Raw genomic sequence first — 11,092 nt, 5'->3', positions numbered from 1 at the left:
GCAAAATTGCATACGCCAAACATGAGAATTTCACGTGCAGTTCCCGCGCTTTCTACGTGAAATGATGAGGTGAAAGTTCAACGGAAGTGACGCTCAGGTCCGCGTTTAAAGGCGCCAACGAAACAGAGGGAGGGAAATTGGGATGCAAATCTGCCATCTTACATAGAACTACAGCGAACACATTTCAATTAACCCACAAACACAGAACAGTTTTTGCCTCTCCAAACGTTACGGATTTGTACTGACCGTCATGCCTGAAGACAGCGCAGTCCCTTCGAATACTGAAAGGTGAACAAACACGTACACGTGTTCGGATTCTAACGCGTCCGGCTGTGTGTGTGTCGTTTCGAACCCGCATCGCTCATCGTTCTTTTGTTAACGTGACAACAAAGCGAAATTAAACCCGAGTCTCGAGATGCGTAGTCTGTCACTGTAGCGCTCGCGGCTTCTTCTACCTTGGTTTCTCAGAAATTTTTCAACGAGAAAATTGCACTTGCAAAGTTAGCCCCCCCCCGTTTATAATAACAGTAAGGTTGAATGAGCAGTTTGTTAACGATTTGTAAAGTATGGTGTCAGAGCGGTATTAATTTTCCCGCGGAGTTCGGGTTTCCTCCACGCACGGATCGATGATGAGGCGATGAGCTCATTTCTCTCCCTGTCCGAGCGCTCGTGCTCAGCACCTCAGCAGAAGTGCCTCAGTCTCACCCTGTGTGTGTTGTTCGTGAGTACTGAGTTGCAAAACCATTTACTGTACTTATTTCTAGATCTCGGACTTCGCGGTGGTGATTTATTAATGTTGCTCTGGTTTTTATTTAAAAAAAAAAAAAAAAAAACGTACGTCTGGTGTGCCTAACTCAGTTACTCACTCTGTAACTAACTCTGCAGTAAAAACGGTTGTCTGACGAAGAAATAAGTCCCTTGGCTTGGTTTCATTATGGATATGTTATTGCCTAAGTTTCATAGTTTCACATGTGTCTAATAATTTAACGCGTTGTTTTGCAGTGCTGAGGAGAAGCCGTGTTCGTCGAGCGCTGCCGACAGGTGAGACGTTCATTCCTGGGTCTCCATTGGTTGAGCTGCTTTGGGACCAGAGAGTGTTGGTGCCTCTCAGCACCTGGGCTGCACGTGCAAACATGCTGTCAAATCTGGCTTAGTTAGTCTGGGTGCATGTTCTCACCATGTTTGCATGGGTGTCCTTGGGGCTTCTGTTTCTTCCCACAGTTTGTGTGTGTGTGTGAGAGAGGGCGAGACATTTATTTATTAGCAGACTGATTTCATTTTCAGAGACGTACATCTCAGAAAATGTAATGCGTCCATTACATTAGCAGAAAGAGACTTGGATGCAAATGTGATTCTGAAGTACAGTTTTTCTTTCCACCAGATTAATCAATGTGCATCACATGACATTTATATTTAATTAGCAGACACTTTTCTCCAAAGTGAATTCAGATTAACTTTTATCAGCCCACACACTTTATCAAGCCATGACTTATACTGCTAGTACTGTACACTACTTACACTGGGTCACTCATCGATACATACATTGTATGTAAATGTTTATGTACCTTAACCTTCCTACAATTTTTCTTTTTTTTTAATCAGGATTCATCTGTCCTGTTTTATGCACCTACTTCAGTGATGAACATCAGTGCATCAAGTGGAAAGAAACAAAACTAGATTTACTTAAGAATCACATCTGCAACTGTCTCTCTTTTAATGTAATGCACAAATTGTGTTTTCTCCCAGATGTGCATCGCTTTGGAGAAAAGCGTCTGCTAAGTGAATAAATGTAAATGTAGTAGCTGCATGAATCTTTATCCCAATAGCGACGATTCCAAATTGCCTTCCTAGTAATGTTTTATAAATATAACATTTACGTAACATTACAAGAGTAGTTGTGTGAAGGTTTATCCAGTTTAATAGGCATGATCTCAAAGTTATAGTGTATGAACACTTACACATTATAAAAACATTATAGATCATGGGTGAAGTCTGGAAGAGGTGTACATTGCTCTGTAATGCAGTGTTTTTCCTGATTACTGTATCCCTGTTCTTCCAGAATAGGTTGTGAACCACCGCAGCCCTGAATTGGGCAAGCCCTTAATGATGGTGGATGGTGTATCTGAAGCCATGTGGAAATGTCCACTGGCTTCTTCTGTGTGTGTTTCTGTGGAGACATACACAACTCTGAATTTCCAGTTTTTAATCAATTTTTTCTTGAAAAGGACATGTTCGTTTAAAAAAAAATTATTGGAAATATAATTTTAACACAAACTACTCTTTGCAAGCAGCACTGGGGATGTCATGGAGGAGGCAAGGAAGCTGCTTGGAAAAGGGAACAAACATCTTATCATGGGAGATGTGGTGTCAGCAGTCAATGTCTTCCAGGAAGCCTGTGCCATGCTGTAAGTTTTCAGGGATACCAGACACATGCAATTAAGGTTTTGTATGCACTGTTTATGAAATGCATAAAATGTAATGGTTTTGCTGATGCTGTAATGTAGCTTGTGTTCTACTCTACTTTGTGTTGTATTTAAGGGTAGGGAAAAACAACCTTTATTTTAAACTTTTCTCAGAGCTGAGAAGTATGGGGACACAGCAGATGAATGTGGGGAGGCTTTCTTTCTCTGTGGGAAAGCATTGCTGGAACTGGCTCGGTGAGTGTATATATATATAGTGTGTGTGTGTGTGTGTGTGTGTGTGTGTGGTTTTTTTTCTCCCCTCTGGAAGGTAGTTCAGGCTGAAGATGGGACATCTATGAAATGTTGATGCTAATGTTGACATTGTCACTTGCAGAATGGAGAATACCGTCTTGGGGAATGCTTTGGAAGGAGTTCCTGAGGAAGACAGTGAGGAGGGGGACAACATGAACAATTCTAAAACTGAAAGTGCTGACAACCTAGACGGTCGGTATCTGAAGTCTATGGTTTTACATATGTGGGAACTTTGAATGCTAGGAGTTCAAGTTGTGGTGAACCAAGCGCTTTAACTTTCTGTTGCAGGTATTGAACAGTTGTGAGGGAAGCCATCATTGTGTTTAGCCTGGCACTTATTTTGATAGCTTAAACAATGCTTCACAAAAGAAAACTATTGCTTTTCTTATTACAAGTATACATGGTAATGCACAGTTACTTGAATTTTGTCATTCTGAAATATTTAAATTTTAGTCTCTTATTCTTACAAAGACAGTCCCTGTTTTCTGAAGGGACTGTTGGAAAATGTCACTGGTTTGACTTCTAAATTTCAGTTGTAGCACAGAATGCCAGAAAGAAGGATGGACTTAAATATGCTGAGGATATGAAGTTAGTAATGCATACATTGTGTAAATGTCTATGTGATGGTCAATATAATGGGTTGCATTTCTATTTAATTGTAGTTCTGTGCTTTGCATGGAATACATGAGTGAAAGCAAATTTTTAGCAATCCTCTCTTTAGATGGTAGACAGGAATTGTAGCTGCAAATGGGTAGTAAGTACAGGTTGATTTGACAAGGCCTTTGAAAGGTCCTCATTTATTAAACTTGTTTTGGCTCCGTTCTTTTATGACTGCGCAGAGAAAACCAGGGATGAGCTTCGAGTACAAGTATACGAGGCTATGGCTGAAAATGATACACCTGAAAGGAACAATGAAGGGAAAGGGGAGTCTGAGCAAGGAGTGCATGTTGCAGAGGAGAAAGGAACAGCAGAGTCTGGCATGAATGAAGCTGAAGATGAAAAAGTGTCTCCTGAGCTAGTTGACAAGGCTGAAAATAGAGTGGCTAGTTCTGATGCACAGAATGGAAAGGGGCTTGGAGTCAGTACTGTGGATGAAGAGACATCTGAACTAAGAGAGGAGCTAGAAGAGGGTGAAGGTAACCTGGTGTGGGTTTGTCTTGGGCATGGAAGGACAACAGCACCAGGGTGTTCATGTGGGAGTTCGGACTTGCTGGTTGCTGCACATATTAATTACTCTTGTGTTGCATGAGTTGGGGTTTAAGTAAGGGAGTAAGGTTCATCTTCACTATAGTTAATGTGCACATGTGGTTTAACATCTGAGCTTTATTTATGATTCATATATAGGTGTGTATTGCTGATGGCATTGCAAACATTTGTGGTCATATTGGGGATTTTAGTTACATCTTTGTGGCTTTGTTAAATTCCTTTGAACATGAGAACATAACCTGCATGCAACTGACCACAACCTGAACATGTAAAATTGTTTCTTTCAGAAGATGATGATGATGACGATGATAGTGATGAAGGGGAGGGACCTGGTGACAGCAAGGTAAGGCTTGTCCTGGTATACCTTATAAGTTGCTTTAAATAAATGTAAACAGATTTTTTTTTGTGCTGTTTGATGTATGACATTATCAGCCTCACATTCATAGTCTTTATACTGTTCCTGTACTTCTGCTAGGAGAGTGAGGAGGAGGTTGGGAATTTACAGTTGGCCTGGGAGATGCTGGAAGTGGCCAAAGTGATCTACAAAAGGTACCATGGATAAGTGAAGTGGGGGGGAAATCCTCAATTGCTCTTCCATCTTAAAACATCTGGCAGCTACACTGAGGAAAAAGCAATGCATAATTCTAAATATTCTTTTTTTTTTATTTTTTTTTTTTTAAATTTAGTTCTTGAGAAGGTTTCCAAAACTATGGAGCAATCTGTTTATTTGACTTTGGCTTTTTAGAAACAAAAAACTTAAGTCATTCTTGTTTCTGCTGAATCTGCCTAAAGGAAGGAGACCAAAGAGGATCAGTTAATGGCAGCACAGGCATACCTGAAGCTTGGGGAAGTTGGTGCTGAATCGGGTATACTTCTGGAACTCTGCTCGACTATGTTGCCAGCTATTTCATATGAATTTGGTTTTTACGTCTTTGTTTTTATTGGTTTAATGCTGACTCAGTGGATATTCACATATAGCTTTTTAGCCTAGTAACATGTCCATTTCTTTCAGGAAACTACGCACAGGCTCTAGAGGACTTCCAGGAGTGTCTGGCCTTGCAACTGAAGTACCTGCCCCCCCATAGCCGCTTGTTGGCTGAGACTCACTACCAGCTGGGTGTGACCTTTGGCTACACTAATCACTACACCCAGGCTCTCCAGCACTTCAGCAGTTCCATAAAAGTCATCGAAAGCCGTATGGGTAAGAAAGCAATGCATGTGGTATTTAGTTGCTTATTTTTTGTCATATTAAAGTGTTAGTAAGCAGTACTTGATCAAGTATTTCCATGGATAGTGGTCCTAATGTAGTAGATATTTTCACTGCATTACATCCCCTGTGGTATTCAGAAATGTGGTGGATTAGGCTGTATCAGTTTTTTTTTTTTTTTTTTTTTTTTTTTATAAATCTGTGGACCTGCAGCTTTGCTCCAGGAAGCTATTGATAAGGCAGATGGGGAAGATGGTGCAGCAGAGGAGAAGCAGGAGATGGAAGAGCTGATGGAGTTGCTGCCTGATATCAGAGAGAAGGTAGAGGATACCAAAGAGAGCCAGAAGACTGCTGCAGAGGCTTCACTGGCTATCCAGCAGACCTTGGTGAGGGTTTTTTGGATCTACAGGAAGTGGTCTGTAGTAGTGTCAGGGCACTCAAGATAGCAAGATTCTTTTTTTTTTTTTATATATATATATAAAATGTACTGTAAACTGCTTCCTATATAAAATTAGTTTTTCTGGAAATATTTTACAGGGAGGGGCATCTACATCCTCTGGCTTTCCAGGTAACAGTGAGATGTCAGCATCTGTAGTAAGCCAGGTAATCTGACATTTGGAGCGATGGTTGTGTTAATCCTGATGTACTTGGTTTAGTTCTCATTTTCAATATCTGCTACAATTTAACTTAACTTTTTTTTGACATGCCACAGTTCCTTATAAACTTGAACTGTTCTTATAATATTTCTGCTCTGTCTTATTTCAGATTCCAGTAAAACCTTCTGATGAGGCATCATCCAAGTCTGCATCAGATATTTCACACCTGGTCCGGAAGAAGGTGAGTGTAAAACCTACCAGATGCTACTGGTGTGAGGCTGCGGGATGGTTTAACACCTGTTAAATGCATGTTGAACTGATGGTAATTTTGATTTGACAGAGCTGGATGTGTGATTGCCCATTTACTAGAATGCTGCTACCATGTGCTTGGTGATGCACCATATGTGGCAAACTCAAGGAACTGTCCTTACATAATTGGCTGAGTCAGTTACGAAATCCAGGTATCTTTTATGATGAAGCGTGTTTATTTACTTATTTCTAAAAATGGCTTCGTTTGAATTGAATGCGAGTTGGAGGGTGTGATGGAAAATCCTCAAAATAGCAAGCCCTGCCTGTGTTGTGGTGCTACGAAGAGATGAACGTTGCTTGAGTGGATGTTCTTCGTGCAGTAGTTGTGTTCTATCCGGCGGTAGTGGCCCTGTGCAGAGTGGAAGGAGAGGAGCGTAACGAAACGGTAAAACTTGTCTTCTGTCCTGCTTTGTGTTCTGCACAGAGAAAGCCAGAGGAAGAGAACCCAGTAAAGGAAAGTGATGCTAAAAAAGTCAAACATGAAGCCACAGTTAATGGCAGCGGAGACTCTGCCAGCAACGGCAATGGAGTCCAGGAGAAAATGGAGCAGGAGGAGGCGAGTGATAGGGTTGACACAACACTCCTGTAGGGACAGTGGCCAGCAGCAGGGTTGTGTTGGCTTGAGTGTCCCTGGTCCTGTGGACGTGTGCTCTTCATTTCAGCATTGCACCTAACCACTGAGAATCTGTGATCAGTCAGGGACAACATGAAGTTGGGAGTGGCAGGGACATGCCTTGTCCAAACGGATGAGGATGGGCTCCTGTCTTTTGGCCCTTCAGCGGTCAGCCAGCTGGCGCTTGCAGTGACCTGCTCAGCTCAAGCAGATGTCCTGTTGCTGCGATGCTACACTGATCACTAAATTTCTTTTTTCATTCCCTCAGACAGAGAAGCAGTCTGCCCCAGTGGAGTCTTCGTCATGATGTCCTTCCTTAATGAAGATTGCAGGCTTTCTTGCTCATACAACATGCTCCACTCTCATCTGAAGCGCTTACTGTAAATAAGACCTTTTGTGTTACATGGTTTTTGGCCCACTTTTGTAAATTTGAATAAAGAATATTTGCAAAACACTGTCATTTCTGCAAATAATGCTCTTCTACAGAACTCTTAGACAACATCTTCATGTAGGAAGTCATGGACTGGTCCTTGAGTTTGATCTCAAGGGGTGGGGTGGGGTGGCGGGGGTACAATGCACTGTAACTTCAAACTGGGATTTCTTAGTTGATGGCTCTGTACCACTTTGCCTTTGTTAAAAGTGTCGCAGAGCAGACAGTTTGATACAGCATATTGCTCCTCACTCCTGGTAGAATTAGCTCAGTTTCAGTCCTTTGGTTTTTGGGTCCAAGTCTATGGAGTTATGCTGTAATGCCAGAGAAAGGTGAATATTGATATACTTGTAAATCTTCCTTCAGAAAGAGAAGTGCTAGGAGTCCTGATGTCACACTAAACACATTCAACCCTAAGGAAAGACCCAACAACTGTAAACTATGAGGCAAGAGGTGTAAACATTTTGCCAGTGATTAATGAAAAATGTTCTACATGTAGATAACTGGTTGCATCCCTTGTTTAGTATTCCATAACACAAACTTCACTTACTCTAGTGCTCTGTGTGGTGTTTGGACAAGTGGCTCACAGGTGTGGGGGCAATAGCAGCTGTACTTGGCACAAAGGAGGAGTGTGTGTGTGTGTGTGTGTGTTCTGTGTTCTATGGCATCCGCTCACTTGCTTTGTCCAAGTCCCAGGATGACGCAAGTCACCAAGAAAGTCTTGCGAGACTTGAATTCTCCTTTATTTACTTCCTGTGCTATTGCGTGGTCTCAGTGCTTCAGCACGGCAACGTTGCATCACTTATATATATACTTTTTCACCCGCTTGTCCCTGACGGGGTCACGGGGAACCGGAGCCTAACCCGGCAACACAGGGCGTAAGGCCGGAGGGGGAGGGGACACACCCAGGACGGGACGCCAGTCCGTCGCAAGGCACCCCCGTTGCATCACTAATGCGGTAATTTCAGGCTTTCTTCATTAAAACTACCTTAAAGCATTTCTGGCTCTCTCTCACTCCAGTGGCCCTGCTGCCAGTGCAGTGCAGTGCAGCGCTCCACGGTATCTCCTGGAGAAGCCAGTTGGTCGCATCCCGTGGAACGCTCCCGGTTGGCAAAGTTTTCCACCATGCCTGCCTCTTCCCAGGATGCTCCTCTCTCTGAGAGGATACTGCCTCCATTAGGCCTTTGAGAGAAATGCAGAATCAGGTTCCTAAGGAGTCTGAGCATCTGGCTTCCATTGGCTTGCAGGAAGAATTGTCCCTGAATTGATATTGTGTGATTAAATAGACTGAATTTAAAGGCAATAGTACTCATTCCACTGAATGGAAGTGTCACATTGCATCATATTAAGTAATTATTTGATATCTTAAGCTTTCTGCTAGGAACAATTGAATTTTTATAGAGTGCTGAACAAAGGCTTATATAAGACAGTTAGGTTGTTGGCTATATATTAAATTACTACAGATATTTTCTGTTTCTGTTAGAGTAACGAATGGTGCTGGAGGTGGTACAGGGTGCCACATAGCTGCCGTTCCCCAACTATGAGGTCTTAGTGTCCTGTCAGGGTGTTCCACAGCATCCTAGAGTTCCTGAACATGAGCATGTCAATGAGCAGAACGCTTGGGGTCCACCAGTTGCTGAGATCCCACTAGGAGCTTTACGCTGGGAGGTAAACTAGTCAACACGTCTCAGTCACGTAAGCACCGAATGTGACCTTCGTTCCTCTTGAGTCCTTCTGGGCTGTGTGGTCAGAGGGAGGCGGCCCTCCTCCGAGGAGGTGCCCTTTTCTCGGTCCACGAAATGTGAACCAGGGCAGCCACCTACGGAAGATGAGCCTCCGTATTGCGATGGATCAGCTGCAAAACGTGTGGTCGGGAGTAACGGCCTGAGGCATTATCGTTACACAGAGTAAACACACGGTGTACGGAAAGCAAGAGGTGCGCAGAGATTGCAGCCGTGTGAAGAGCTCTGGAACTTCAGGCTGCAGAGAGGCCACCTAGGCATCCACACCATGCCTCACACAGAGGGTATGTTTCACAGAAGAAGTGTAGAGTTCACACTTAGGCAGGACATGCCAGAGCTGTGACGTCTGAAGTTATTGTAAAAACAGCATGAAGAACAGATGTGAGTAAACATTATGACACACCTTGTTGCGTAAACCAGAACACAGCCTTGTGCCTAAGATTGATAATGAAGCTTACACAGGAAGGTACTCAAATTACCTCACATCTTGAAATAAATCCACATCAACAAATTCAATGCAACCAGATGACTCATATTTACCAGAACATTGTGTATTTTTTTAATGATAGCAGGTTGGCGTACATAAGAGTATCTGAAGAATTTGTGACAGTAGTGTTTGAGTACAGGGTAAATCATTTCCGCACAAGACTGGTCCACTGGAATCAATCGTCGATATCAACAATCTGCCCTGTACCACTCTACGTTGTAGTTGCAAACAAAGGGAAATTTGCGCTCTCTGAGTATTAAAGGTATATGTTTCAACGGGAATGCCTTCTGTCTGCTGTCAGGAAAAAAAATGTGTGCCTTGATTCTTCTGCATTTCAACAATACAAAAGGCACATTTTCCTTCTTTATATTGATACTGATTTCAGCAGTGATACAACAAGATACAAATATGGGCCTTTGGAACATAGATCCAGTATATATATATAAAAAAAAATGATTCTGTATTTCTTTCCATGTCCTGAGAGAAAGGAGCGAGGGCCTCTTTCCACCGGAATAACCGATACCCTACATTTCCGTCGTATTCGTGGGCACATCTAGGTCATGACCCTTGACGTACTGTACATGAAAGTACAATAACAGGAAACAGTGCTTTATAGGTCAAAATGTTACATCCCCTGCAAACCTATCGAAAATTTTGTTGTTAATTCTACACACATGACATTTCATTTGTGATCTTTTCAAAATAAAAGCAGTACTGCAAGAAGTGGTTAAAAAAAAAAGTCAGACTTTGAATTTAAGCTTCATCTCTCGTCATATGTACAGGTTACAGTTACGTTATGTGAAGTTATAACAGAGGTCTCAATAAGTGGTCTATAACTCATAGATTTTTGGGTTTTCTTAAAATTGATTTATATGACAGCGTGACGGTGCAGCGAGTAGCACTGCCACCTCAGGGCGAGTGGATGTGGGTTTGATCCTCACTCAGTATCTATGGAGTTTACATGTTCTCCCTGTGTTTTCATGGGTTTCGTCTCATAGTCCAAAGACATGCAGTTCAGGGGGACTGGTGCCTAAATTTCCTGTAGTATGTGAATATGTGTGTGTGTGTGTGTGTGTGGCTACCTTGCAATGGACTGGCATCCCAACCAGAGTTTACTGCCCACAGTTTATTCTGGAATAAGCTCTGGTTTGCTGTAAACCTGATCTAGATGGATGGATGGATGGATGGATGGATGGGTTGGTTGGTTGGTTGGTCTGGGACGGATGGATGGATGGATGGATGGATGGATGGATGGATGGTTGGTTGGATGGTTGGTTGGTTGGTTTGGGATGGATGGATGGATGGATGATTGGTTGGTTGCTTGGGACAAGCGGTTTCTGCCACTGTGTGTCTGTAAATGGATGGATTGAAATGAAGAAATCAGGAAACAGACTTGAAGGTGCACTCAAGAGATGTGAGAGCAGTGAATAACTGGGGAAGTTTGAGTAAATCTATCTCACCTGTTATTGGATTAGTCCTTGGGTTGAAAGTCCTCAGTGAAAGTGATAAACCACAGATGGTGACATTTATGGGCTGATAGTGGCAGGATCACTGTTGACAAGTGAGTGTACATCTCTTCTCCTCCTGCTCCCACAGCTGGAGCAGCATCTCCTCCACGTGGGAAGTGCTGAGAGCTGGTTTCCGATGTCTGACACGGAAACACACACATATAGAGGCACACTGCTGTCCATCAGAAACTGCACCCCTGGACTGTTCCCAACAGACCATCACAGAAAATGTGTTTAGTCCAAATCCAGATGTGATTTTCCATTGCAGCATTAGTTTACA

At 42.7% G+C, this 11,092-nt stretch overlaps 1 protein-coding gene across 5 annotated transcripts; it reads left to right on the top strand.

Annotated features, from left to right (window-relative positions):
- The first annotated feature begins 94 nt into the window (after nt 1–94).
- On the top strand, nt 95–7,058 carry LOC108935345 (nuclear autoantigenic sperm protein-like). 5 transcript variants are annotated; one of them, XM_018753884.1, is made up of 15 exons: nt 95–288; nt 1,003–1,041; nt 2,292–2,405; nt 2,577–2,657; nt 2,797–2,906; nt 3,554–3,850; nt 4,208–4,263; nt 4,396–4,469; nt 4,713–4,786; nt 4,933–5,121; nt 5,341–5,513; nt 5,665–5,730; nt 5,893–5,964; nt 6,457–6,588; nt 6,914–7,058. In XM_018753884.1, the coding sequence occupies exons 1-15, from the start codon at nt 251–253 to the stop codon at nt 6,950–6,952; spliced, it is 1,554 nt and encodes a 517-aa protein (XP_018609400.1). In that variant the 5' UTR covers nt 95–250; the 3' UTR covers nt 6,953–7,058. The 5 variants fall into 5 exon arrangements, with proteins under 5 accessions (XP_018609400.1, XP_018609401.1, XP_018609399.1 ...); XM_018753883.1 differs by lacking the exon at nt 95–288 and adding an exon at nt 535–708; XM_018753888.1 differs by lacking the exon at nt 95–288 and adding an exon at nt 688–721.
- Nucleotides 7,059–11,092: the final 4,034 nt, after the last annotated feature.

This window comes from Scleropages formosus, chromosome 9 (genome assembly GCF_900964775.1).
Source record: "Scleropages formosus chromosome 9, fSclFor1.1, whole genome shotgun sequence".
Taxonomy (NCBI): domain Eukaryota; kingdom Metazoa; phylum Chordata; class Actinopteri; order Osteoglossiformes; family Osteoglossidae; genus Scleropages; species Scleropages formosus.
The sequence above is the reverse complement of the archived record's forward strand: the minus strand, read 5'-3'. Positions and strand labels throughout refer to the sequence as shown.